Source organism: Sciurus carolinensis, chromosome 2 (assembly GCF_902686445.1).
Source record: "Sciurus carolinensis chromosome 2, mSciCar1.2, whole genome shotgun sequence".
NCBI classification, from domain to species: Eukaryota; Metazoa; Chordata; class Mammalia; order Rodentia; family Sciuridae; genus Sciurus; species Sciurus carolinensis.
Genome location: NC_062214.1, coordinates 110354176 through 110381800, shown reverse-complemented (window position 1 = coordinate 110381800; position 27625 = coordinate 110354176). Strand labels below are relative to the sequence as shown.

The 27625-nt window shown below is 45.3% G+C and overlaps 2 protein-coding genes across 9 annotated transcripts in view; both read right to left on the bottom strand.

Annotated features, from left to right (window-relative positions):
* Pla2g4f (phospholipase A2 group IVF) overlaps positions 1 to 11836 on the bottom strand; it is a 29462-nt gene extending 17626 nt beyond the window's left edge. For 2 of the 7 annotated variants that reach the window (XR_007107089.1, XM_047540141.1), the window contains exons 1-17: positions 11612 to 11836; positions 10693 to 10765; positions 10003 to 10139; positions 9794 to 9922; positions 9339 to 9379; positions 9022 to 9064; positions 8508 to 8574; positions 6677 to 6846; positions 6455 to 6568; positions 6205 to 6242; positions 5696 to 5831; positions 3480 to 3616; positions 2992 to 3214; positions 2017 to 2131; positions 1667 to 1804; positions 1479 to 1586; positions 188 to 382 (exon numbers count right to left, since the gene is read on the bottom strand). Coding sequence is in view for 6 of the 7 variants with exons in the window: in XM_047540141.1 (XP_047396097.1) it covers positions 188 to 382; positions 1479 to 1586; positions 1667 to 1804; positions 2017 to 2131; positions 2992 to 3214; positions 3480 to 3616; positions 5696 to 5831; positions 6205 to 6242; positions 6455 to 6568; positions 6677 to 6846; positions 8508 to 8574; positions 9022 to 9064; positions 9339 to 9379; positions 9794 to 9922; positions 10003 to 10139; positions 10693 to 10765; positions 11612 to 11719 (1972 nt within the window). In the remaining variant the exon portion in view is untranslated. Of the gene's footprint in view, positions 1 to 187; positions 383 to 1478; positions 1587 to 1666; positions 1805 to 2016; positions 2132 to 2991; positions 3215 to 3479; positions 3617 to 5695; positions 5832 to 6204; positions 6243 to 6454; positions 6569 to 6676; positions 6847 to 8507; positions 8774 to 9021; positions 9065 to 9338; positions 9380 to 9793; positions 9925 to 10002; positions 10140 to 10692; positions 10766 to 10920; positions 11088 to 11611 lie in introns of those variants that run through there. The other 5 variants (XM_047540142.1, XM_047540143.1, XM_047540146.1 and 2 more) reach the window with 5 other exon arrangements.
* A 1858-nt stretch (positions 11837 to 13694) lies between these two features.
* The window catches only part of Vps39 (VPS39 subunit of HOPS complex), a 43781-nt gene continuing 29850 nt past the window's right edge, over positions 13695 to 27625 (bottom strand). Inside the window, exons 12-25 of one of the 2 annotated variants that reach the window (XM_047541222.1) lie at positions 23973 to 24115; positions 22332 to 22475; positions 21752 to 21893; positions 21543 to 21629; positions 21138 to 21211; positions 20706 to 20804; positions 19983 to 20100; positions 19345 to 19473; positions 18361 to 18463; positions 18099 to 18144; positions 17054 to 17203; positions 16778 to 16912; positions 16444 to 16535; positions 13695 to 15560 (exon numbers count right to left, since the gene is read on the bottom strand). In XM_047541222.1, the coding sequence (XP_047397178.1) occupies positions 15485 to 15560; positions 16444 to 16535; positions 16778 to 16912; positions 17054 to 17203; positions 18099 to 18144; positions 18361 to 18463; positions 19345 to 19473; positions 19983 to 20100; positions 20706 to 20804; positions 21138 to 21211; positions 21543 to 21629; positions 21752 to 21893; positions 22332 to 22475; positions 23973 to 24115 (1538 nt within the window). In that variant the 3' untranslated portion in view covers positions 13695 to 15484. Of the gene's footprint in view, positions 15561 to 16443; positions 16536 to 16777; positions 16913 to 17053; positions 17208 to 18098; positions 18145 to 18360; positions 18464 to 19344; positions 19474 to 19982; positions 20101 to 20705; positions 20805 to 21137; positions 21212 to 21542; positions 21630 to 21751; positions 21894 to 22331; positions 22476 to 23972; positions 24116 to 27625 lie in introns of those variants that run through there. The other variant, XM_047541223.1, reaches the window with a different exon arrangement.

Sequence of the window (27625 nt, the reverse complement as noted above, 5' to 3'; positions counted from 1 at the left end):
GCCCTCCAACCCTGCTTTCCGCCTCTTGGCACAGTGACCAGAGAGCTCTTCTTCATTGGCCGCCAGGCAACAGAAGACCACAACTAAACACTCCTACATCCCATGACAAAAGCTAGTGCTGGCCCCAGTGAGCCACAGGCATGAGCAGGAAGTGAGCTACCCACTCCCTACCCAGGGCAGAACCCACCTTTCCAGGCCATGAACTCCCGACAGGCCACATAGTCCTTGTGCAGGCAGAGGCCCCGGGTGAAGTTGAAGTTCTGGGCAGAGGTAAAGCGGGAAGTGAATATGTCCAGCAGGGCCTGGGAGAAGGGCCCCTGTCGGGTAAAGAGCCTGGTACGTAGACATGTAGGGTCACGCAGCTGGAACTTCTGGCAGTCATCTAGGTGTGTGTGAAACATAGTGAAAAGTGGTACCTTCTTTGTCCAGTGACCCTTACAGCTCAGAGAAGCTCTCATCCTTCCCACTCTGCACCCTCCCTACCCCTCCTATTCTTCCAAACCCCTCCGGTCCTCTGACTACTGCTTCACAGAACACTTTTGTGGTACTGGGGATTGAACCCAGGGCCTCACATGTACTACTAGCAAGCAATTCCAGACTCCCACCCCATCCTCACTCCACTTTTTTTCTTTTGAGACAGGATCTCACTAAATTGCCCAGGTTGGCCTCAAACTTGCAATCCTTCTGCTTTAGTCTCCCAAGAAGCTGGGATTATAAGTGTGTCACCACACCCAGTGACCAGAATCCTTTTTAAAAGACTTTTTCTTTTGTGGCCTTGTGTTTTGAAAGTTACCAATGACTTTGCATTCATTAAATAATTAACCTCCTACCCTTCTGAAATAGTTGTATATACAACTTCTGGTCAGAATTCTATCCCTTAAACACTGAGTATTGTATTTCTGCTAGGTATGAAGGATACAAAGGTGAATAGGGCTTGGCTCTGACCAGGCATGTCTCAGGTTTACTCTGGTAGAGTGGTCATATAAAGAGATAATGAATCATGATACTGCCCTAGGTATGAACAATGATGGGACATGCACACAATCCTAGGAGATCAGGGTGGTAAAACCCTTCAATCAGCCTAGAGGGATAGAGTGGAAAAGGGAAGACTTCTGAGAAAGTGATACCTGAGCTTAATCTTAAGAGTTGAGCAAAGTTATCCAGGAAAGAAAGCTGGGAAAGATAACTGCATAGCAGGACTCTCCCAGGCTATTTAAGGACCAGTTTGAGAGGGAGACATGAAAGAAGTAAGAAAAAACACCTGGTGATCCTGGGCCAAGTTGATCTAATTAGAGTTCAAAGCAGAAAACTCAAAGGTGTGGTCTTATCACATCCTAGGCACCGAAGGACCCTAAGTTAGAGGTCATTTCCTCAGGACTTCCCTGAATTCCATAGGACAGCCAACTTCTATTTTATCCCTTCCTTCATTTTTCATCCCTCTGCCAAGTGGTAGTGGGGGTTTGGGTCTCTGCCCTCACCTGTGATGTTTACACTGTCTCTGTGCCAGTCCAGGAATCCCAGACCCAACCCTGCAGTCTTCAGGAAGATCTCATCCAGGCTGGCTGCAAAGGCACTGCCCCACATACCTAAGAAGACAGGTAGGCCTCCCTCGTCAGGGCCTGGTCCAGGCACCTGCCTGTCTCAAAGCCCTTCACTCTAGACTCACCCTGTAGGTAGCAGATGCGTGGCTCCGGCCTGAGGTGCAGCAGTCGACCCATGAAGAATTCTGAGCCAAAAAGCTCAATGGGAATATAAGCCCCGTACTTGGGGAAGCCGACCTCATGGGGGGTGAACTCACACCACTCTGGGGGCCCAAAGGAAGGGAAAGTCACCAGGGGCTTTCCATCAGCACTCTCAAGCCTAAGCAGGAATCTTGCCTTGCCAAGAACAGAAAGTAGCAACCCCACTGTGCTCCAAGGTCCCAGCTTGTGGCCACCTTCCACTTGTACCTGATAGCCCTGGTTCATCCTTCTACCAACCATCTCCTCTGTCTCCTTGGTCTCCACACCCCGGTACCTGCAAAGTCTTCCCCACGGATGTTGGTGTGGACATTGACACTGGCATAGATGGGGTAAGGATTCTGACCCTGGTTGATGGCCTCCTGTTGGTCAGACAGCTTGGCAGGGTTTTCCTGGGCATCAGAGAAGGAAAACAACTTGGTCATTTAAGAGTCTCTTCCCCCATGGCCTGAGATTAGCACTCCATTGGGTGTGGCATGCCCACAAGAGAGACTGAGTTGCTAAGGCCAGGGTTGTAGAGAGAGCTGTCTAAGGAAGAAGTATAGGCTGCAGCAGAAGTCAGGTCACTGTGGGTTTTGTACAATTCCAGGGTCTATGGAAATAGCTTTTCCTCTTCTTCCCATTCAAAGAAGCATATTAGAACACAAGAGAGTTTGACATTGAGAAGGTAGTCTAATTTAATTAAAAATAAAATTAATAGGAAATGTTGCTTCTTGGCTTAGAAATGAGAAATCATTGGTGACATGCACACTCAACTGAGATCCATACACAGTGAATGAGTCAGCAGCTCTGAACCTCATTGCCCTGGACAGGCTGGGCCTGCAATTCTGGGAGTAGTCACCAGGTGGTAGGAGTCAGGGTTGCACTGATGGATGAGTGGACCTGGCATTGTGACTCAGTGAGAGGAAGAGCCACTTTCGAAACATACCTGTGCTAGGGCCTTACCCCAGACCAACTAAAATCAGTCTCTGAAAGTGGGGCCCAGGCACAGATATTTTGAAAAACCATGTAGGAGATTCCAATATACAGACAGAGTTGAGACTAGCAGAATGGCTCTCCCTCCCCAAGGATTAGAAGGCTGAAAGATGAAATAGTGTCAGCCCACCTTGGTGTCTCACCCTTTCCCCTAAGAGGAGCTCACCCCTCAGAGACAGTTTTGCAAGTCTCATACCTTAGGCTAGAGGATAAGGTAGAAAAAAGAGCAGGAGGTAGGAAGGGGAGAGAGTATATTTACTTCTTGCTCTTCTCTTACCTCCTGGTTCAGAAAATACTCAATGAGGAGGCCCCAGAGGTCAACAAGGGACACACTATAGCCGATGCTCTCCCGGACCCCCAGTTCCTGAGTGTAGTACTGTAGCTGCTCTGTGGACATTGCCCCTATTTTACTGCTACAGACCCGTGCCTTGACATGCTCAATGCAGTCCTGCAAGGCCACCTGGGACCAGTCTGCGTCTTTGTAGAGTGTGGAGATGCACCTGGGGATATAGGGGAACCTATGAGTTAGGGACAAGGGAGCACAGCAAGGGGAAGGGGGATCCAGGAGTCTGTGAGTGACCGTCCTCCCCATCATGTGCGTCTGATGCCCTCATTCAGAGGGGCCCTTGAGATTCAACCTCTTTTTTCCCTTCCTCACCCCCTTGAAGATAGGCTCCAGTTCCTTCTCACAACCCTATCAGATCAGGCCACATCCCTGCCCTTCAGAGCTCACTTTTACCCTGTACCCTGCCCTGCCTCACTTACCAGGTGGACCCAGATACCCCACTCAGGTAGGTCACAGCATCCAGGAGGCCAAGCTCCTGCAGCCCCGCCAGGCTGCCATATAGGGAAGTCATGGCTCGGGTTCCACCCCCAGAACCCAACACAGCTACCACAGGCACCTGGGCACAATAATAAGGACAGCAACAACCATGACTGCTACTGTGCTTTAAATATTATTGCTTACCTATGTCAGATAGTATAGAAGCCTTACAGGTTTTACCTCCTTGAATCTCCATAGCAACCCAATGAGACCTCTATTTTGCAAATGAGTAAACTTGGGTGCAGGAAGGTCAAACAATGTGTCCAAGATCATACCATTAGTAAGTAATGAGCTATCAAACCCAAGCATTATGGCTCCAGAGATGATGCTTAACCAGTATTCCAGGAAGGCAGATTATCTGAAAGCTATATTTGACTCACCAAAAAGTTAAATCAGGGTTTCTCAATCTTGGCAATGCAGATATTTTGTGCTGGATAATTCTTTGTTGTGAGGTGCTGTCCCATAAGTTGGGGTGGTTAGCAGCACTCCTGGCCTTTACTCAGTAGATTCCAGTAGCATCCCTCTACTTCCCCTACCCCAGTTGTGACAATAAAACATACCTCTAGATAGTGAAAAATGTTCTCTGGAGAATGGGGACAAGACTGCCCTCAGTTGGGAACCACTAAGCTAAAGAAACAAAGACCAGCAAGCAGCCTGAACCTGTGGGAGTTGTACCCAAATACTTAGCACTACCTCAGGATCACTGGTGCGTGATAGGATCAGACTCAAAAGTGTTTGGGCTGTTTAGCTTTTCTACAAAGGGTTGGTTCATTCTGCCCAGATTTTTTTTTTTTTTGGTACCAGGTATTGAACCCACTGAACCACGTCCCCAGACCTTTTTGTTTTGAGACAGGGTCTTATTAAGTTGCTAAGGGTCTACTAAGCTGCTGAGGCTGGCTTTGAACTTGTGATCCTCTTGCTTCAGTCTACCGGTCTACTGGGATTATAGGAGTGTGACACCATGCCTGGCCTTTGCCCAGTCTTTTGATTCCTTTCCCTGTCTTCTTTTCTTCTCCTATCTTGAAAAAATATTCCCTGGTCTCTGATCATGGAGGGCCCTGTTGTTCAGAATGATGGATGAGACAGCAAATATCTAGCACTGAGAGGGCATAGCTGTCACCCAAATGAGCCAGCCAGGCATGTCAGCTTGTTGATGCTGGGCATGGGCTCTATCTCCTGAGCAAACACGCAGCCAGAAGGAGGCCACCAGCCTCTTCCTGGTATACCACAGGCCTACCTCTCAAAACCCCTCTCTTCTTTCCCAGCCACAGGGATCCCACAGATCTTCTACTTCCAAATCTCTTTGACCACTGTTATGGACTCAGTTGCATCCTCTCAAAATTTTTTAAAGACCCCAAACCCAATGTAACTGTTTTAAGAGATAGAGCCTATAAGGAGATAATAAAGATTAGGTGAGGGTCATAGGGTAGGGCCTCAATCTGATAGGACTGATGTTCTTATAAGAAAAGGACAAAAGCTGGGCATAGTAGTGCATGCCTGTAATCCCAGTTCGGAAGGTTGAGGTAGCAGTAGGAGGATTCCAAATTTGAGTTCAGCCTGAGTAACTTAGTGAGACTCTGTCTCAGGAAAAAAAACAAAACAAAAACAAACAAACAAAAAAACACCAGAGAACTTTCTCTCTCTCTCCTCTATCTCTCCCCTTCTCTCATATACACACATACAAGTACACACATGCATGTACAGAGGAGAGGCATGTGAGATCATAGCAAGAAGGACATCTATAAGCCAGGAAGGGAGGACTCATCAGAACCCAACCCTGACCCCAGAACATCCTGGATCTTGTCTGCTTTTGGAAGTTAAACAGGGTCAGGCCTGGTTGATGGCACCTTGATTTTTGAACTCCAGCTTCTAGAACTGTGAGAAAATAGATTTCTGTTGTTTAAGTCACCTACTCTGTGGTATTTTGTTACAGTGACCCAAGGTAACTAAGACACCTACTCTTGGCCAGGACTATTTAGCCTTTGTTCCACAAAGGGTCTCCTGACTTTCTTGATCATTCTCATCAGCTCAGGCAAACAAGCCTAAATCCCATGTTCCTCTAGGCTTTCTGTAACCTCTTACCACACAAGTTCCCTTAAAGAAAGAGGCAATGTTTGGTCCAGCAACCCTGAGATTCTACTCTGCCTCCATTCCATACCTGGTCACAATGTAGAGCCTGGCTCAGTCCCAGCACCTGCTGCAGGGCCTTGGATACAACCTGCTTCCTCTTGTCCAGAAACTCCTGCTCCCCATCACAGAGGTCAAAGCCAAGTCGCAGGTCCAAGTCCCCAGAGCTGCCTCAGAGGGAGTGGGGAAGGGTAGTGGGTGGCTGTTCAGTGGAGAGGAACCTCAAGCCCAGCCCAGTTTCTCAGGAGCAGCCCCATACTCTATGGAACCCTTCAGGAAGATCTTGACAGGTGTGTGTGGGGTTCTGGGGATGTAGCTTAGTGGTAGAGTGTGTACTTAGCAAGCATGAGGCCCTGGGTTCAATTCCTAGCACTGCCCCCCTAAAAAAAATTCCTGGCAATGTCCCACCAGATCCAAAACTGGGGAGGGAAGGTTCCCATGAATTGAGCCAAGTGAGCCAGATAGCACAATAAAATTTGAGTAATTCCCCACACTTCCAGCCCAGCCCCAAAAGGTCTTCTGCTGGAAGTCCCACCTCACCTCATTTCTGCTTTCACATTCAGAGCTACCTCCTGGCCCTGAAAAAGACATCAGCACCATCCCTAAGCATGCAAAGCAGGACTCTCCCAGGAAAGCTGTCCCATTTTTGGTCCCCATTTCTCAGGTAGCTCTGGCCAGATGTGAACAGTAAGGCTAAGCTCAGGGCTGGCCTGATCTTTCCCTTGTTCCCAGACCTTTCTTGGTGGTCACATAGCAGTCAGGGGTCCCTGGCACCCAAATAGAACCTTACCTTCCTGAGGACCATAAGGTGCTGTTCCTCCTGGCCTAGGGGCAGAGTGGAGAGCAGGATGCTCTGCTCTCCCAGTTGGCTGGTTTGCACCTCAAGCTCAGCAACTGGCCCACTCTGTGAAGAAGACTCCAAGGATCAATCCAGAGTGAAGGAAAATGTGGCTCTGGAGCCTCCTTCAGCCTGGACAAGCGCATCATCCCACCCTTCACTGTGCTCACTCACCTGTAGAACTGTGAGTTTCTCCTCCAGCTCCACATTCAGCCTGGAGCTCAGCACTGGATTCACATGGAAGGTAAAAATGGGTGGAAGGCCTGGTTCCATGGATGGCTGCAGGGGCAAGAGCTGTGGCTTCTCATAGGCCCCAGGCACTGCCAGCTGGATCTGCCTAAAGCCTGAGGGCAGAGAGACCAGGTGAGGAGTAAGTGTGCCTCATGACAGTAGCACCCTGGACAGCAAAAACTCCTCTCTTCTCTTCCCCAGGAATCCCAACTCTGCTCACCCTTCTTTCAGGCACCTGATCACAGAAAAGCATCATGGAAGGCTCTTGGGTTCTATAATCTACCTTATTTATAATTGGGGCCCCTGGGGAGTGTGAAGAATACACAAATGCCTAGGGAAAGGGTAAAGGTGGGAAGTGGGGAGGCAGAGGACTCCTGGTCATAGCCTATGGACCTGGTGATTGAAATTATTACAGTAATTATTTGATATGTAATTATATAAAATTAGTTATTTATTATATTAATTATCAGTTTTCAACTGGTAGTTTCCCCCATCACTTTCTCCCCATTCCAGCTCTGTGCTCATTGCCTTGGGGAAGGTTTATGAACAGAGAGAAAATGGAAATAGGTTACAAGTTGTTCTGGCCTTAGTTTCTAAAAGTAGAGAATATAGGAAGTGGGCAGAGGAGGTTACAAAGGAAGAATGTGATTCATGAATGCAGAGAGAATATGTTTTGGGGAAGTAGGGGAGGGGCAGTACAGGATAGAAGTTGAGACCCAGGCTGGGAAGAAGCAGAGACAGACCGGTGGGAAAGGAGCAATGGGGCTGCTTCCTTCCCTGCTTCCTACCAGGGGTGTTATGCAGACCACAGGGAAATAACTTTAAGATAAAAAGGCAGAGGGCACCACAGATCAAAGGAGAGTCCCAAATCCCAAACACAACATGAAAACAACAGAGACCCAACGTTCCCAAGGATGGCAGACCCATTGGTTGGGGTCTTACCCCTTATAGTACTTCCTTGCACTAGATAAAACTAGAGACTTGATGTGCCCTCAGAGAGGGAGAGAATTAGAGAAAACTGGGAATGTGCTATTTCATTCACATGAAAGTTTATGGAGATATGGATATGTTAGTCATAGGAAGAAATAATAGATTTCAGTCTCATGGACTAAAAGAAGTTAGTGATTATTCCTGTTTCATGGGGTTGCTGCTAGGATTACGAGATGTAACAGATGTAAAGTGCTTAACAGTGTTCGATTAGTAAATGCCCCATGCCACCTAAACAGCATTTATCCCAAAGGCTCTGACTCTCCATACAGGAAGAGATCTTAGCTATCACACTATCTCAACTGTACTCCCACATCTGGATTCCTCCTCCTGAGTCTATGGCAGACTGCAATGGTGGCCCCAGCCCATTAAGAACATGCCCAGGCTTGTCTACTGGTCACAGAGGTAGAGGACAGACACATGGAACAGAGCCAGACCCAGAGCCCAGGCACCTGAAGCTACCCGTGCCAAACCCAATCTTAATCAGCAAAGTCACAGCTGATTGCCAGATGTGTGAGCTAAATAAGTGCTTCTTATTGTATGCCACTGAGGTTTTGTGGGTATTTGTTTTAGAGCAATAGTTGGATGGATAGAACCTCTATGCTTGAACACTTCCATAAATTTGCTACCTCCGGGGCAATCTATTCCATCCTTGGTCAGTTTTAAGCAGTGAAAAATTTAGGAACTTCCTGCCCTAGACCCTTCTTCTTGATATCAGCATTTCCCCAATGACTTCCCTCCTCCCCAAAGCAGAGAAGGCAAGACCCAAGGCTCTGACCAGACTTACCATACTCTGGATGTGGGGCTATCCCATCTCCCTTGAGAGTGCCCTGGATTCTCAGACAGGGATGAGCCTGAGGAAAGCAGAAGTCTTGGGAGCCAGAGCCCACAGGGCTCTCCAGAGGTCTGGACCAGGTTGAAGGGAGAGAGGAGTATCTGGGGCAAGTTCCAAAAAATAGCTCTCCAAGGACCAATGACTTATGGGCAGGGTCTTCTTTAGCAGGCCCCAAGGTTGTACCATGTTCCCCTCCCAGGACACAGAGGAAGTCAGCCCTGGAGGGCAAGAAGAGTACAGGACTCTGACTGTGGCTCCTTTGACAGTCTCAACAGTCAAGGTCTCAAAGGAATAATGGCTGTGCACAAGGTAGAAAGCCTAGGTCCTGACCTGTCCACCCAGGCTCAGGACAGCTTCCTATTCTTCATCTCTCCTCTAAGGAGAAAAGTAAGTATCATGGACTCAGTCATGGATTCCTCTCTGCCCCCTGGTCCCAGATAACCCCAAGCCCATCTTCCCTACTCACCACCAGGACTCCATTGGTGATGACTTCAGATGCAGGCACTTGGCTGCAAAGGAGGAGCTCATGAGCCATTTGGCTTCATTGCTATGGCTATTACAACAGTGTTACCAAAGCAGCTGGAAGAGCCTGGGGAGTATTAGGGTTGGGGGTGGGGGACCTGTCTGCCAACAAATAATGGGTATCCAAAGCAAGCTGTCCCTTCTAAGGCCAGGCCTATAAGACCATCATAGGATATGGTAACCAGCAACTAGGAACTGCTACAATTCATGTGTCTGTGAGTCTGAGAGTAAATGTGAGGCATTGACTTTGCCTGGATTCACCTCTTCTCCAGAAGAAATTCCACCTGCAGCTCTCGTGAATCCTACATGGAGAGAACATGGGGACACCTGTTTTTAAAAAGGCTATGAAAGTCTCAGGGACATCTCTGACCCTCAACCCTGCTGGGTTCCAGACTAGAAGAGGACTGTCATGGCTTCTCATGGACACAGGAAAGCTTTCAGAAGTGTGTGCCAGATGCTGTTCTAGTTATTGAGGATTCAGCAGAGACCCAGACAGACTAAGCACACTGTCCTCTAGGAGCCCACATTTTGTTTTCACACAGGGAAGCAGTATATGCTTTATAGGGTTGATGTTAGGGTTGATGTTTCAGGATGGAGGCGAGTCTGTCTTGGAGACTTGGTTGTCTTTGTTGACAGGAGCCCCCTCTCCCATTGGTGGCCCTGGGCTGGTATCATCTCTTCCAGCTTGGCTTGCTGCTAGCCCAGATGGGACTCACCTGCTGATTGAGTGGAAAGGTATGTCTGTGGGGTTGGCCAGGCTTGAGACTACTCAGGTCAAACAGGAGCAGGGAGAGCTGGTCACTTCCCAGAACATCCTTGTCATAGAGAGTGAGCTCCAGGACATTCTGACAAGGAAGCAGGCAGGAGGTAAGAAGCTTGGAGAAGCTCCTTTCCTTCTGCAGACTGGTCCATTGTTGGTTCTCACCTTCACAGCACCATGGATCAGGTAGTGAAAGGTCTCATTCCACTCCGGGTCACTGCAATTAGCCACCATCCTTGTCTGTGCAGGGATAGGGGATGCCGTGGGCAGCCACAGTTGCACATAGCAGTCAGCTTTGGACACTGCAGAGAGAGGTCCTCAGCCTCAAATTTCTATTGCTATAAAGGTTTCCTGGCCTAGAGGAAAAGGAGGCTGCCCATGTTGTGTGGTGGGGTGGAAGTCGGGAGCAGGGAGTTTTAGTGTCCTTGACTCCAACTTGACTAGTTACATTTCCTACTCAACTGAACATAAATCCTACAGTGACACATTGAAAAAATCACATGGAGACTACTGAGTAATTCCCAGAAATTGTCTGGTTCAAGCAATAACCCTCCCACCCCCATCACCATGTAAACATGAGCATGGAAAGTAGGTATCAACTTGTGGCAACAGATACTCTTTCAGGCTGACATCTAGATTCAGGGAGGAGTCTGGAGTCTGCAGAACTCTTCCCGCCAGTGGCCCCTTCCTGTCTGCCCCTCACCTAAGCAGCCTTGCTCAATGGTCAGCAACAACCCTCCCCACTCCAAATATGTGCACACACACTCACGTACACACATACATACACAACTTAAGATGAACTTGGGAAAGCCCTAGGAAAAGGAAGAAAAGAAGGTGGAGATGGGTGTCACTCACACAGGTCTGTGTCCTGGATATTTCTGGCTCTCAGCACCTTCACCTGGAGATCATAGTATGGGTGAGTTTCCTGCTGAAACAACAGAACTCCATGGATTCAGCTCCAGAAAGCTGGGGGTGGGGTCTGGTTTCCCTCTAGTGATCCTCAGCTCAGGTCTCCCTGTGTCCCATCAAGAAGCAGCAGCTTGGCCCAGAGTCACTGATGTTACTATACTAGAAGGTCTTTACCTGGGAGAACTTTACAGGGTCTAGGTATTGAGAATTCAGCATTGGTAATGAACCTAAACCTAAAATCCATCAGTCCTGGTTTCAAATCTCAGCTCGATCATGAGCTAGCAGAACAAAGTATGGTTGTCATAACCACAAGCCTACAGCTCCCTTGGACTATGGTGCTTCTGCTGTAGACTGAGGATGGAGTAATGTGTTTAAGGAGATTAAATATTAGAAGAGAAATCTGTGATTCACCACACCCATTAACTCCCTGACAGAGGCTGGAAGACAGTCTAGTAGGCAGCAGGCAGGTGAAGGGAAGTCAAGAGTCACTGGCTTGTACCGGTCTGACAAGTCATTAAGGAGATTGCAGCTTGGATGCAGGAGAGATAACATCAGATTGCAGTTTCCAGGGAGTGAAACTGTCCTCTCATAATTCCCCCAAATTCCTTATTCCTTCTACCACAGTGGGTTCTACAGCCAGACAAGAGCATTCTTGGAAAAGTCAATCAAAGACAAGTGCCCTCCATTTCCTATTTGGAGGGGATTATTTTTGAGAGCCAAACCCTTAGCCAATATCTTTAATTTTAGGTCTACCAGGTTGTTTGGTGGTATGTCCCATCTCAAGTCAAAATCAAGTGTGGGGGCTGGCCTTTTACTTCACAGAGGATAGCAGCTCCCATAACTTCCAGGTAAGATCAGTACATACCTGCAAGTGCCTCCACTGAGGTTCTTTCTTTTTCTTCCGCAGCAGCACTGCTCCCAGGAGGGGCAGTCCCTTGCCTGCCAGCCACCTTGGCCAGAGGGCCCAAAGCATGGCTGGGTAGCCCAGTACCCAGCAGGGAGCCCCACCTGTTCTCCCACTGTCCTGGCTACACTCACTGTGCTCAAGTCTCACAGGTATCCCTGGGGTGAGGAGGGTGGAGCAGCTGCTGTGCTGAGGACTCAGGGCTGGGTGGCCCACTGAGGGTGGAGGTGGGGTTTGTCATGCTCCAGGAAGTGACTGGAGCCTGATTACCTCAGGCAGGAGGCAGTTCAGTACAAGAAAGTCTTAGAGTCTCTGGTTAGCACTCTGGTTCCCCAACTCAGTTACTCTGGTTATCATTAGGCTAGTTATGAAATATAGATACCCAATACTCACTCTTGATGGTCCATTTAGTGGGTGGGGGTGAGCCCAGGTATTCCTATTTCTGATCAGCCCTCTAGAGAGCCAACACAGCCCTCCCATTAACAGAAGGGAAGTGGAGTATCAGGAACTAGCCTCCTCCAGCGGCTGGAAAAGCTTAAAAACAACCCACTTTCTGAGTTCTACCTGCCTCAGGGCTCTGAAGCAGAAACATGGGAATCTCTTCCTCAGTGTTTTCACCTGGACTCAAAGATGTTTCACATCTCTCTTGGCCTCTCTCATTTATTCCCCAAGTACTGAAGAGCCTGCTGCATATTACACAGGTAGGAGGGTCCTGCATATTCTGTAGAAATCCACAGGTCTCATGACTCCTTATGGCTTTTACTAGGGTCCCCTTCCTGGGACAGTGGGAATACTTATATGGCTCAGAGGCAGGTATAATGTCAAGTGGCATAAATAAGGGTGGGTAAAAAGCAGGTCTCTCTGTCCTTCAGGTGCTAAGGAAAAAGGCTCTAGAATCCTCCCAGCCATTGTAGACTCTGACTGCAGATATATGTGATGTCTCCTCTGTGAACACAATCTTCTAGGTGGTTGAGATAGGCAGTTTCCAGGAAAAGAAAGGACTTCTGGGGCAGTGAACTATTGGAAGATGCATTTCTCTTCAATCAAGATCCAGTCATCTCCACTCTTCCCCAAGCTCTAGAGTTGGAGGCCCAAAGAACATCCAAAACAGTGATTTAAGTTGGACATGACAGCATACATGTGGAGGATGGTAAGTTTAAGACCACCTGGGTTACTTAGTGAGACCCTGTCTCACAAATTTAAAAAGGCTGGGGATGTGGCTCAGTGGTAGGCACTTGCCTAGCATGTGTGAGGCCCTGGGTTTAATCCTAAAACAAAACAAAACCCCCACACAAAAAAGGTGATTCAAGTCCAAAATGAACCAACTGGGCAAGAAACTCCCAGAAACAATGGGGATGGGTCTGCCACGGGAGGTCAATACTCAAGGGCCTGTTTCTGCTTGATTTGGGCTATGAACCTAAGCCCTAGGGGGAGGGGGTTCTCAGAAATGACTGAGTTCAGTTATCTTTTTGGAGCTGGCCAAAGTGGACTAATAATTCTCCATTTCTCAAACATCCCTAGGTCCTCACTCCTACCCATTCCAAATCCTTCCTTGCACCACCCTTCTAGTCATCCTGAATTGCAGGAAAAGGCATGAGACCCTGTGGATGTGAAGTGAAGGGGAAGACAATGTGGATTATCTAGAGTGACTGTGAGCCTGTAGGACACTGATGAGGAAAATGTTCTGTATGTGCTGTCAACCCGTTAGCCCCCAGTCACACCTGCTATACTGGACAGCACAGAGAAGCATTCATTCTAATTTTTTTCTTTGTCACTAACTGGCTTATTTTCCTCTATTTTTGGCTAAATTAGTATCCTTTCACTATCAATTTTATCAAAGTCCACAGGAAGGGGTATAAAAGATCCAGACAAGCTTGGTTTCTTGCTTGATTATGTTTATTAGGAGGAGCAGTTATGAAATCTCCATCAGTTCTCACTACAGGGCCTTTATCTCCAGCCTTCTCCATACCTATGTAGAGGGCAGAGAGAGTTCAGGGAAGGAAGACTGGAGTTTGAGAAAATGGGGTCATATAGGGATACCAGGTGGGAAGAAAATGCACACTCTTTATTCTATTGCTTCCAACACAGTTCATAAGAATGGAAGATACAACCACAGCAGGCCAGGAAGGCAGGGTTTGCCTGGCAGGGAAAGTTCCTGCCACACAGTGGAGGTTGGTCTGTTCTTCTCTGCTGCTCCTGGAGGAAGGGCAGTCAGAGCAGTGCAGACAGGGCCATGCACAGCACTGCTTCTTATGGGTGGCAATGGCCAGTGAGTTTTCTTTCTCCACATGCTGCTCCAGAGGGCTTTTCTGAAACATTGCCCAGGTCCTCAGATCTGAGTGGAGTTCCCCATGTCTGTGAATGGTGCTGATGGACTCATTTGGTATCCTTAGACCTTCCCACCCACACACGCTAAGTGTCTGGGAGAAGCCCAATTTACTTACTAATCTCCAACGAGTTGGCCTACAGCACAGGGTCCAACCCAGCATAGTACTGCAATTTGCAAAGGACCTCTGTATGTCAAGAAGAAGCCACTAAACAGTGTCAGCATTGGGTACCATCACCCATCCTCACTAACCTTAAAGCCACGAGGGTGACAAGATTGCAAATCTACAAAAACCCTTAGTGAGGACAGGATGCAAGACCTCTTGCCCCACATAGCCTACAATGCTTGAAACTCCATCCTGGGCATCTCTGACAGTGTCCCCACACAGCACTCAACAAAGCTGGTGGTGAGTTATCTTATAAAACTATATGCTCCTGCCCCTGCCCTCCTGTATCACTGTGTTGTTCCCGAATGCCTCACTAACACTTGGCACTACAGCAGTGGCAGTTCCTGATTTTACCCATTCTAGTATGTGGCAGAGATCCACCTTTCCATCAGAGCACAATCCTCCAAGCCCTGCAAAATAAAGCCAAGGAACAATGGCCAGACCCAACTGGAAGGTAAGAGCACAGAAACTGGTTGGAAAGGAGAAAGGTGTCCAAAGCATAAAGACCTCTGTTCCCAAAGGCTAAACCAACTTGTACAGGCGGAGATGAGTGAGGCAGAAGTCTCTAAGGGAACATGTGCCTAGTAGTAAGGCCAAAGAGGGCCTATTTACAATGTACCTGACAACTGATTATCAGTGTGTTCCTGGAAACTGAGACTTCCTCATACTTCTCATTTTACCTCATTTAAATGTTAGCTATTCCCAGTGTCCACAGAATGGGAGCCAGCCTGGGTGGCACTGTGAGGGGATAGATAAAGGGGAAAAATAAATAATGTGAAATAAAAGGAAACTGAAAACTAAAAAGACAAGCAGGGAGACTACTGAGGAGACACAGAGCTCAGCTTCTGTGGAGAAATCACTGGCATTACACAGACGAGTTGCGTGGTCTATGCAGCTGGAGTGGCTCTTGTATTGTCCCACGATACTTTCCAGGCAGCCTCGCTGAGGGGTCCTTGTGAAGCCGTGCACTTATCTTGATAGAAAAACTCTCAATAAATAACCCCATGGGTACAACAAAAACTTGAGATAAGTCTCCTTATTCAGGCGATTGGTATGCCAAGGCAAGATGGTGCATCTCCTCCTGTCCAAGCAGGTGTTAATTCTCTGGAATTGCCCGCAACACAATGGTATAAGGTGTAACTAATCTCTTCTTCTATTAAAAAGCTGGTAATGCCAGACCATAAGTCCAGCTAATTCAGAGATGTTCCAGGGTGCAAGGTAAGCAGCAGTGTCCAAATGGGGAGACACTGAGTGGTGGCAGCCCCTGATTCCTAAGGCCAGCTGCTCCTTCACCTCTCTGGGATAGCTGAGCTGTCCATGGTGAATCCCTGGGATGCTGGGCTCAGGTGTCGGCTGGGTTTACCTCTTTGGAACAGAAGTAGTGCACAACCACTCCATTGGGGTATCTTGCAAATGCACTGCAGGGAAGGAAAATGGCTCAGGAGTGAGAATGTTCTCCAACAGACTATTTCTCCAGTACCTGCAAAGTGGTACCATATACCTGGGAGCCACACAAACCCCAAAGAACAGCCTGTCCTGAGGGTCTCTGGATTTTTGCAGCCACCATCTCTGTCAAATAACTGAACAGAGATTGAACTGCATAAAGTTCAAGTACACAAGGACATTTTTTATAAAGTAATCAGTCCATGGTTGAGAGTTTAGCTCAGTGGTAGAGCATTTGCCTAATATGCACAGGGCCCTGTGTGCTATCCCTGGTACTGCAAAACAAAAACTAAAACAAAAAAATCAATGTAAAACATATGGCCCATAGGTCAGTACTGGCTTACTGAAGGTTGACAATGCTCATTGGAATATGTTCCAGGCTAATCCTAAAAAAAGACAATGTTTAAGTCTTTCCAAAGAAAAGGATTCTTCCAGCCATATGGAAGAAAGAACAAATAGCTCTCCTTTGAAGGAAAGGGGACTGACTACAGCACATGAGCTCAGGGGTTTGTTTGTAGGGTGGTAACAGGTTTAAAATTTTTTTTCTTCCAAGATACAAGGACTTTCTGCCCATCTCTCTCTCTCACACTGTCTACATCATTACTTCTAGTTGCAAAAGGAAGAGTTTTTTAGGCAAGAATTCAACAGTCCCATGCCATACATTTCAGGTCTTTAAATTATCAAAGCCCACCCCCAGCAGAGAACAGAGACAGCTCTTTCAACACATAAGAATTAAAAGCAGACAGGATAGTCAGCAGTTGTGCTTTCCTCCCTGGTTAAAGGGCAGAAATCCATCATGAGCATTCTCTACCTCTGGGGAGTCCCCATCAGAGCTCATCTGAGCAGGGCAGCACTCACCTGTTCCCAATCTTCTTCTTACATACCATGCACACTTTCTCCTCTGTGATGATGCACTTCACCTGCTGGTGTAAAATTCGTTCTTCCTGGACCTGGAAGAGAAGTTCCACATCTGGCACACAGAAACAGAAAGCAGAGGGTGGCACTATTTCATCCTTCAACATTCACAGATTCTCCTGATGAAACACTTCAACTAATTATAAAGCTGGCTGCTGGATCAGCTTGAGCGACACTATTTTCATACATGAGACTCTGCCTTGGTGGGAACGGACCATGTTTAAACTGTCTCATTCTAAAAAATAAAAGCCAATCCTAGAGTTTGGAAGGCCCATACCCTCAGGAATTCAGCATGGAGAAGGTTCTTGAGCACTTGATTGAACCGTTTCTTTTGTGCATTTTCTTCCAAGACCTTTTCTAGAAAGATGCGTATGTCATTGATCTGAGTGTTTGCTGGCAGAAGGTTGATAGCCTAGGGACAGAGATGGGAACAGGCCAAGGCATAACGTGGGTGAGACAGAGAAAATATGAACCCAAGAGCTCCCAAACCGTACTCTCTTTTCCCAACCCCTTTGTCATTTGGTGCTGCATCTCCTGGAGAAGGACCTCAGACCTTGGTGGTATCCAGTTTGCTATGGTGCAGCTCAAGGACCTGCAGGGCAGCCTGGAGGTTGGCTTGTGGTTCCAGCAGCTCCAGCTTGATTGGCCCTAGGCAGTGAATGCTGGGGGGTGACAGGTACATCCGAAGCAGGGACAGATACACCTGTCTCAAAAAGACAAGTTGCACACATTAGGTTGGCAGTAAGACTTCCAGAACTACCCTAACTCCATCCCACCTGCAAAGATTAGAGGGGTTGGTCTACAGTAACACCTGATGAGGAGCATTTAAAACACATCGTTTTCACCTTTTCTTTCCTCCTCCTCTTTTTTTTTTCTTGGTACTGGGGATTGAACCCAGAGGCACTTAACCACTGAGCCACATCCCCAACACTTTTTATTTTGAAACAGGGTCTTACTAAGTTGCTGAGGCTGGCCCTGAACTTGTGCATCTCAGCCTCCCAAGTTGCTAGGATTATAGGTGTCATTTAAATGTTAGTAAAGTCAAACTGACAAATGAGGAATTAAAGACTGCCTTTTCCCTGAAGAGGAGCTATAGGGTCTGCACACCTCAGAACTCTCAACATTTGGGGCCAGATAATTCTTGTGGTTGGGATTATCCTAGGTATTGCTTAGCAGGATATCCAGCTTTTACCTCCTAGAGTCTAGCAGCACTTCAATCCCTCGTTATGACAATCACACATATCTGTACATATTAATAAATCAACACGTATTCTAGACACATTATTGGATCCATCGGATGTTCATTCTCAATAGGCTGACCACATAATTAATTATACAATCAAGACTCTTGAGAGTAAAGGGACAGGAATGCTATTAATAATCACATGGTTGACAGCAGAAGTCAGTCAGAACTATCCCAATCAAACCAGGACATACAATCACCTTGCTTCTCCTTCAATACAAATGCAAGTATCATTCTATGCACAGACCCATTTAGAAATTCATACTAGTGCCATCTGTGGTCACACCAGATGGGGTGAGTTCTACTAAAGGGGAGGAAATGTGTACATGCTCCCTATATTAGGGTTACTACTTACATCTTTGTTGCCATCTTTGTTTTGGTCATAGTGTTTGTGGCAGTACCTGTAAGGTAGAAAGTGGTGAGGGCAGGTGGGGGGAAATATATCTAGATGAAAGGTTATCCACATGGCCTACTCCTGCAGTAATGGTAGCCAAAACCTATGGGAGGCAATTTGTGCTCCTGCAGTAGAGTTTAGGGAGATCGCCTTGTTAGCCTTTTCATCTAACCAGGGGCTTGCTTGTTAACTCCTTGGAGGTGGGATAACTGGGCTGACTTACTCCTCAGCCATCTTTGTATCCTTCAAGACGTGGACATAGATGAAGAGTGCTTGTTCATGTTTCCCCATGCGCCCCAATAAGAGGGCTCGTTCTTCTAAGAGTCCTAGGAGGAAAAAAATATAAGTAAATAACTGTCACTGGGCTGGTAGCTCAGTGTACAGCACTTGCCTAGCATGCCCAAAGCTTTGAGTTCAATCCCCAGCACCACCCCTACACAAAAAAGTAACTGTTACCAGCATTATGCAAGCCCAATGCTGGGGACTAAGGTAGGGTACGTAGCTTAATGGTATAGCACCTGATTAGCATATGCAGGACACTGGGTTCAAACCCCAGCACCAAAATAATAAAAATAAAATAAAATAGAAGAAAATATTATTTTTGTTATGTGGGGGTTCTCCCCACCCAAAGAGAAAATTACTAAATTTTTTAAAGGGTGAGGGAGCTATTTTAGGAGATACTGTATGCCCCCTGCCACCCCCACATACACTATTAAGTCCTAGGGATTGAAACCAGGGAATTGTGCGTGCCAGGCAAGCACTACAACATTGAGCTACATCCCCAGCCTGTCCCACCTTTCTTATGATCGCTTATAAATGTTAAGAAGGACTATTTAATAACCAAGTATGTAACCTAAAGCAAGCTAGGGACTTCAGGGAAGATAAGCCAACATTTGTTCTCAGTGCTCAGAGAGCTTATACATCAGACAAAAAATCTTTTTGAATTATGCCAGATTACAAAAGTTTCTAAACAATGAACTTGGCCAAGAACATGTTCTGGAGCAATAAACAGCTTACAACCTGGGTATCAATTAGCATGTGGTTCACAATCAGAAAAGAGACTTCTCTCAGTCACAGTACAAAAGTGGGTCTTCAGAGAGGACAAAACAAGAGCCCTGGCCCCAAACACCCTGTTCTCCCCAGGAAGGGCAGGAGAACAATAAAAGGGGAAAGGCTAGCTTTTGCATTACCTTTAGCAGATACTCACCATCAAAAGGAAAATCACAGATGAGCCGGCCTGGATCATAGTAGCTGGAAATCTCCAAGAACATGAGCAGCTTTTGCCGGTATTCTCCCAGCTCACCCAGTTCCTCTCCAGCAGGGACTGGGGTTTTGCCTTTAAAGGAAACCAGGTTCAATGTGAAAGAATACTGCTGTCAGGTAGCAATGTGGGGGTCATCACGAAAAATGAGGAGGATGGGGCTCAATGATGATCAGAAAGGACCTCTGTGGTAATTTCCATGTGGAGTTCTTTTACTTTATGGTCTCTGAGACCCCAAAACATCATATTAAGGTTATTTAAAAAAAAAAAAAAAAAGCAGGCTGAGGAGAGAAACACGGGTAGGCCAACCTGTTTCTTCTCAGCACAGCTGTCATCTTGCAGACAGATCTGTTCCTTCTGCCCTCCCCCAGGTATGACTCCCAGAGACGCCCAGACCCAGACAAAGGCTTGAGGTCTCACGTGCTGTGTCTGGGTCACTTAGCACCCATGGCTCCTCTAAGGGACTTCCTGCAGATTGGGCAGAGAACAGTGAAGTGAGGTCTGCTTCCCCTCACCACACCTGGTGCCCAGTTCTGTCTTTGCTTAAAGCCTGGGACCAGCTAGCTTTCAAAAGGTACTGGTACCTGCAGGGAAGGACAGGAGGTACTCCTTCATCAGACCTTGCACCTTCTCACAGTACAGTTGGATCAGGCAGTTGTGGAATCGAGAGCCTGTCTCCTCCCAAACATGTATGATGTGTTCCTGAGGTGAGAGGTAGGTCTGTTTGGTTGGTACCCTCTATACTGTGACCCGTTCTCCCAGGCTCCCTCACATTTTTAAAGGTCAACAGGTCCCATCCAGATTATCCCTTGATTAAACTGCAAAGATTTCCAAGTGATAGCTCTTGTAAAACTACCAGGAACTCTCATAATGCAAACCAGCAAAATAAATCCAGGAATTGTTTTATTTCAATTTCCAATCTACACTCCTTTTAGTTTTGTCCCATAATCCTTCAAATTTTTATATCAGCCCATGTAATTAAGGCTAAATGTTTGCATTCCAGTACTTAACTTGATTGTCTTATGGTCACAGCTGAGTTTGGTTGTATAAATGTAAAACTTTTTTTCTAAAACATCATTCTTTTATACTCTGTACTTTACTTAGATTTAGAAGGTACCACCAAAGTAGCATTTTTAGCTAGATCTCCAGGGATCTCTTTTCAGAGGAAATTAAAATAATCCTCTTCTTTATATTTTCACCAAGCCCCAAGTGACAAAAAGCCCAACTCTGAACTGCCTGGTAATTGAATCATGTAATCCTGGATTCTGGGCCTAAAACTTTTTAGTGCAGAGTGAAAAATATCTTACCAGATAAGGAATAGCCAGACCCTTAAAATTCTCTATTAAGAAGCCAAGCACTCGATCTCGTGGCAGAGATTCCACCTCTGGCAGATCTTCAGTAAATATCTGTCAGAACAAACCTGAGTTGTAGCGGTGGAATCATTTCACTACAGTTCCACCAAACTGTGCAAGAAAAGAGATAAAACAGACTTCTGGCGGGGAAAGGTGTGTAAGAAGGCGCCTGTAGCTGGTTAGTACCTGGCAAAGTAGGTTGTAGTCTTGCTGATTTTGGGACAAAGCTCCTTCTACCATATGCCTTGTGGTCTCCTGCATCCCAACCTATACTTTCAAGCCCCAAAGGAACAGCATGAACTCATCCTCCCCACTGCATCCACCTGTCCCAGGTATAGTAAGGATCAAACGTGCCATCAGATAAATCCAAAGGGCTTTGTGACCTACCTTCAGGCCATCCTCTGGGAAGTCTCTCAGTACCCATATAGAGTAGGAAAATATCAAATGCAAGTTTTCTGTGCCTGGGAGGAAAAGTAAGACTTATCAGTAGTTGACAAGAGTAAAACAGACCCATTCAATGGGACTGGGAAGGCAGGTGTGAAGGTGGCCCAGAAATTCATCACACAAAGATAGTTCTTTTCAAGTACCACTCAAGGCTGCTTGGCCATCCTGTGCTGGCCAAATACCAAGGGGCTATCAGTTGGACCACTGAGGGTTTTCTGCCAAGTGAAGGAATGAAGCTGAGTGAACACCAGGGAGGGAGGAGAACAACCAGCCAGACTCAGAAATGGAGGGAGACCAGGTTCACATAAACAAAAGTTACCTCCCACCATTTTCAAAAGGTCTACTCACCCAGGTGCTGCAGATACTGCACTGTCCTCTCATGGCCTTTTAAAGGGGAGTTTGCTTTCTTTGACTGGTCCACCAGTACCTGCAGAGCTAGCCATAGAGCCCGAGAACAGGTCATGAGCTTCTTCCCGAGGGGAAATTCATCACACCTCAGGTTTCCCACCAAATTAAAAGAGACCCTCCCAGAGGGAAGAAGTCAGTCCTCCAGTCACCTTTCTCATGGAGCCCCTTCTTCTCATACAGGATTATCAGTTCACTATACTTGTGAGCCTTCTTCAGCACATGTTCACTCTCCTCAATGTGGCAGTGATTGTTCTCCAGGCGCAGCAAGGGGGCTACCAGGGCCACGTTTGTCTGCAGGGGGAGCAGGACCTCAGTGGAATCTGCTTCCTGGAGAGTCTTACCCTTCCCTAGCCTAAGCCTATTTCAGGCTGAAAGGCCAAGGATGTAACATGAGCACAAGAAAGCAAACAATTCTTTTTTAGGATGACAGATAGTGGCTTTTAGAACACTTATGCCCTTCTGCACAACACCTCAATATTCTGGGGATAGGAAAATGGGACACTTTTGAGGAATTACTGTCCTCATTGACCTTGTAGCAATAATCTCAATCTTACTAGGAAAAAAAAAAAAAAAGTCCATTTTAAGATTCTGGACCAAAATCTTTCCTTATCCTCTTAATTCCAAGAAACTCACAATCATCATCAAAGACTTTATTCTTATTAGTGGCAGGTCCCTTAAGCCCACAACCCAAGTTTCAGAGCAAGGGACTCAAGTGTTCAGGCAACTCACATGGAGGTAGCACTTGAGCAGGGTGGTGTCAATGATTTGCAGCAGCTTCTTCTTGGATTTGATGGTGGGAGTTCCTTCCATGAGTGGGGAGGTGCTAGACTGGTGATCAGAGTCATTCAGCTTCTTTACCAACTGACTTCGTTTCTGCAAAGGTCAAAAATGTGCAGTCAAGGCCAGGCTTATATATTGCTTCATAATCTGAGTTACCGAGTAACTCCGAATACCTCCAAATCAGTTCATGTCTATTAACCCTGATCTCATATTATCAAGGATCATATGATGACCGCCAAACTCCCACAAATACACAGACAAAATAACAATAACAAAAATTATCTATTAGTTTTTGCATAGTCTAAAACTTCATGTAAGTGGAATCATTCATTTTGCATTCTTTTGTATCTGGCTAAGCCCATGGTCTTATATGCTTTGCTCTCTCTCTAGCATAATACTGGTATCAGTTAACTTCATGCATTTCCAATGTCAGTGGAAAAGACCAGGAAAGAATGTGTGCTCAGATTTCTAAATCTAAAGCTAAGTCATTGGCAGTACAGGGCCTTCTATAGCACCTTAGACTTTGGTAAATACTGTGTCCCAGGAACTCATTTTCCACTTGACACAGGGCTGTGCACTATGTACGCTGAGGCAAGTTGGGTGCTCCCTGTAGGCTTGCAATCATAGCTGGGGAGCCCAATGTCAAGGAAGTGACAAGACTAAGCATGCCTAATCAGACCTGCAGAAACTCACTGACCAAGAAGCAGGGAATAGAAGGCAGCATTGCAATTTTTCTGATACTTCTAATACTTTGCACACTGGGAGACCCCTTACAAAGGTGTGCAGAACATTTAACAGGAAAAAATATAAGGTCTTGAACACTGAATAGATGCATAGGAAATAACAGCTTTTTGTGACAGAAACTGTGACTTAGGAGGCTTCAATGGAGATGTCTGTTTTAGTGCTGACTTGAAAATTTCACTTATCAGTCTGTAATAGTAAATTGGAAAAAATGTTAATCTAAATACCTCCAAAACACACGTTACAGAAGACTATTTATTGACAAGGAAGGAGCTCCCCAATATGTGGCTAAATTTTAAAAAGTAAGCTACAAAACAGAATATATAATTTGATATCCATTTGTAATAAATAAGTCAATAAAAATAAGTAAAAGCTGATTCATATAAACGTACAAAACCCTAAAGGAAAACACTAAAATGTTAGTTACTTATCTCTGGGAGTAGTGATATAGGTGATTTGTATTTCTGCTTTGTACTTTTCTGTGTTTTCTAAGTTTTCTGCATAGAGAAAGCATTTCCCCATAATTATGTACGCATATCAAAGTTCATTTTAAAACCTTAATTTTCTTCCAACAATTGAAATTTACCCTTTTAGACCCTATAACAGTTTAGTTTGAATTTATCAGAAATTGAGTGTGTTCCCTGGTATCATGATTTGGCAAAAAAAAGCCCAATGGTACTGTTAAGATGGGAGAAGTAGCAGAAGAAACACTGCCTCACACAGACTTCAATAGCACCCATTTACAGAACACCTGTGGTGTTATCAAAGGTCCTTAATGTCCCTGTCATAGAGAAATAGGAATTGAAAATTTCAGGTAAATGCTTCCATACACATCTGTGTTAAACCTACCTGTGTCAGGTAGTCAATCAGAGCTAAGTGAGCTTTCTCCAATTCGGCACCAGACAGCACGGGCAATGGGTTAGGATACTGCAATTGCTTCCTGTAGTCTGTGGGCAGCAAGTCAGGATACAGGCCCATCACGTGAGTGGGATCTAAAAGGAAGGTAAATGTGATTCTTCTAGGAAGGAACCCAATAATTTAAGGATAAAATAAAACAAAACTATTATTATAACAAAACAAATTCCAGACTGATTTTTAAAAGAGGAATGACTCCATGTTCAGAAAAATTCAATGAAGTTTATGATCTGTGGACTTTATTTATGTATTTTTCCCTAAAATGTTACCAAAATGGCATAACTTTATCTTCTAAGACAAAGACACATACACAGAATTAGAAAGGAATAGTTATCAACTCTTTAAAAGTAAAGGATACAAAACTTCCAAGGAAAAACTGGTGATATTTTAAAAAAGATCAAGACTTAATAACAAAAATTTTGTATATCAAAAAGGGAATATTAGTTAAAAAGAAATACCTAGACAAAAGGTCAGAGAATATATTTGTAATATATATGGCAAAAGGTTGCTAAGTTTATTATATAAAACGAAATCACACAATTTGATAATAAAAATGTAAGATTTCATTTGATAAATGGGCCAAAGAACTGAGAAGGGAAAAATGAAAATAATTGGCCACATTAAGCATCTAATTATCAAAAAGGTGACTTTCTCTTTTTAACTCCTTACAATTTACTGTAATCTCACAGTGCTTATGGGTATCTATAACAGCAAAATGCTGCAAGCAGCCTACATAGCCCTCACCTGCTACTGGGAACTGGCTAAATAATTTACAATGCTTGCATATAGTCAAAATACTGCATAATAATAATAGTGCAGTATAGCAATTCATATTGTGGAACACTATGTTGTTTATGAACAATTGGTACTTAACATCTATTTGTCCCTCTTTTGATGTTCCTTCCTGCCAATGAATGCTATAAAGCTGAAAATGACTTTTCTCAATCTCCTGTTCAGCCAGTGTAATAAATGAAAATCTGGTTCTTCTAATGAGTAGCATTATGTGTAAGTGTTGGAACCTGGAATTGAGATGAAAGCCTTCTTCATACCAAGCTGCTGGTTCATTAGTGTTTGGCAGCTAGACTCAGCACAGTTCACTGTCTAGTTAGCTTTGTCATCATCTAGAGGCACTTGCCCAGATGCAGTTGTCACGTCTTTTATCAGCTGTGTGAGAAAAGAGGCAGCTGTGTGGCTTGAGCAGTGGAAGCAGCAGCAACTGGCTGAGCTCTGGATTATGGGATGTGCCCAGGAAATAAACGTCCAATAGTGTACACTGGTCCTTTGCTTTTTTTGATTCATCCCACAATCTGTGTGTGTATGTGTTAAAATATACATAATATTTATTATTTTAACCATTTATAATTGTACAGTTCAACAGCACAAAATATTCATATTTTGTGCAACCTTCACTACCATCCACTTCCAGAATTTTTCCATCATCCCAAACTTAAACTCTGTACCCGATGAATAATCACTCCCCACTGGCTCATTTGAAGGAATGACAACAGACATATCAATTTCAGTTTGTCCAACACCCTTCTTAACAGCTCTCTATATCCTTTTGGGGAGCTCCCTCTTCCGCACTGTGTGTTGTCTCAGTCAGATGGCCATTTTAGCCTTCAGAAGAGAGGGGACAAACCACCATCCGCAGCCCTGGTATAGTTTGGAAGTGGGACTATGACCTACTCCTGGCCAATGATATCCCCTGATCTTGAGAAAGAGAAGCAGATGACAAGTACTATGGCACACACCAACACATATGCCATCCTACATGTTCTTCTTGTGCAACAAGATTCCTCCATCAAGAGGTAGAGTCTATGTTGCCTTGAACCTGGAAGGACCCTTGTAAATCAAAAGAGAGCAGAAGCAACAGTTACAAAAGGCACTGAAGCTTCCACCTGTATCTCCTGGTCCACTTCATATGTGGAGAGACCCACGTGGACAACTGAGGCCCCAGCCCACACCAACTTGTTAGCCCTGAGAGTGAGCCTGCTTAACCTAGTCAGATGATAGTAGCCCAGCTGACATCCAGTTGCAACCCATGAGACCTGCAGCAAAAACTATTTGGCTTAACCCTTCCCAAATTCCTGACCAAGAGTGGCAGTGGGGGAGGGGGTGAGAGAGAGAGAGAGAGAGAAGGGGGAAAGAGGGAGGGAAGGAAAGAACATGGATGATCACTGCTTTGAGCTATTAAGTTTAAAGATAATTTATTATTATAACATTAGATAGCTAATGCATTGGTAGGGAGCAATTTTCACTGAGGATACAACAATAGGGGAGGTGGTAATGGTAAAAGCTTAGGAAGAGGCTATGCCAGAGCAAGACTGCCCCACCTGTCCTGGCTACAAAGTGTTTACTGTCCTGTTTCCTGCTTTCTATTTGGAGGCCCTCCAAAGCTCCCTTTTTTCCTATTCTTTTTTTTCTTTTTCTTTTTCTTTTGGTACCAGGGATTGAATGCTGAGGTGCTTAACCACTGAGTCACATCGCTAGCTCTTTTTTATTTTTTATTTTGAGAAAGGGTCTTGCTAAATTGCTGCAGCTGGCTTTGAACCTGCAATTCTTTTGCCTCAGCCTACCAAGTTACTGGGATTATAGGAGTGCACCACCCCACCTGGCCCTGCCTATTCTTAAGTCTCGTGTCCCAATTTTTTGTTCCCTCCAATTGCTACCCCCATAATATTCCAATGAACCCTGCTTACTTCATCAGATTATGCTTACATTATTCAGACTTGGTCATTACTGATCACAACCAAGAACTGGGACTCATACAAAGAATTATCATAGGGTATTATTGGCCAGTGTTGAAAGATGATGGGAAAAAGTCAAAGCAAAGAAGATGAGGAAGGAGAAGGCAATAATATGATACAGAAGAAAACTAAGTATATAAACTGATCCAAATTAGGCAAAAATGGTACAGAAATGAAAAGATTTTTGGTGTCTTTTTGTTTTTGTTTTTTTTTTTTGAGGGAAAGGATACTGGTGATTGAACCCAGGGGTGCTTTACTACTGAGCTACTTCTCCAGGTTCTTTTTTTTTTTTTTTTTTAATTTTTGAGGCAGGGTCTCACTAAGTTGCGGAGGCTGGCCTTGAACTTCTTGTCCTCCTGCTTTAGCAATCCCACCACAAGTTACTGGGATTACAGGTGTGTGCCACTATGCCCAGATCATTATCCGTCTTTTGTAGAGGAGAAACTAAAGCACAGAAAAGTTCAATAGTTCTTCCTGAACTCCTGGAGAGGTCTTAGGACACTAAGAAAAGGGAGGATTTCACAGAACTTCCCTGTGTTGGCTCTCAAAAATGAACCACTGGTTAAGCCAGGGACTTCTGTCTGAAAGAGCATTCAATAAATACCAGATGATCAAATACACATTTGGTAAACTGAATGACTGACTCTGTTACCTTTCTGAAATGGTGAGGGCAAATCATTCTGGAAAAGTAGAAGTCTATATTAATGGACGAGACCATTTCCATAAGATTAGGACTGTGACTATGCAACCACTGTGCCACCCACAGGATCTCGTTAGACATGCAGATCAAAAGTCTGGTGTTTTTTCTCCCCATTCTTTTTAGTATCCCCTCTCTTTGTA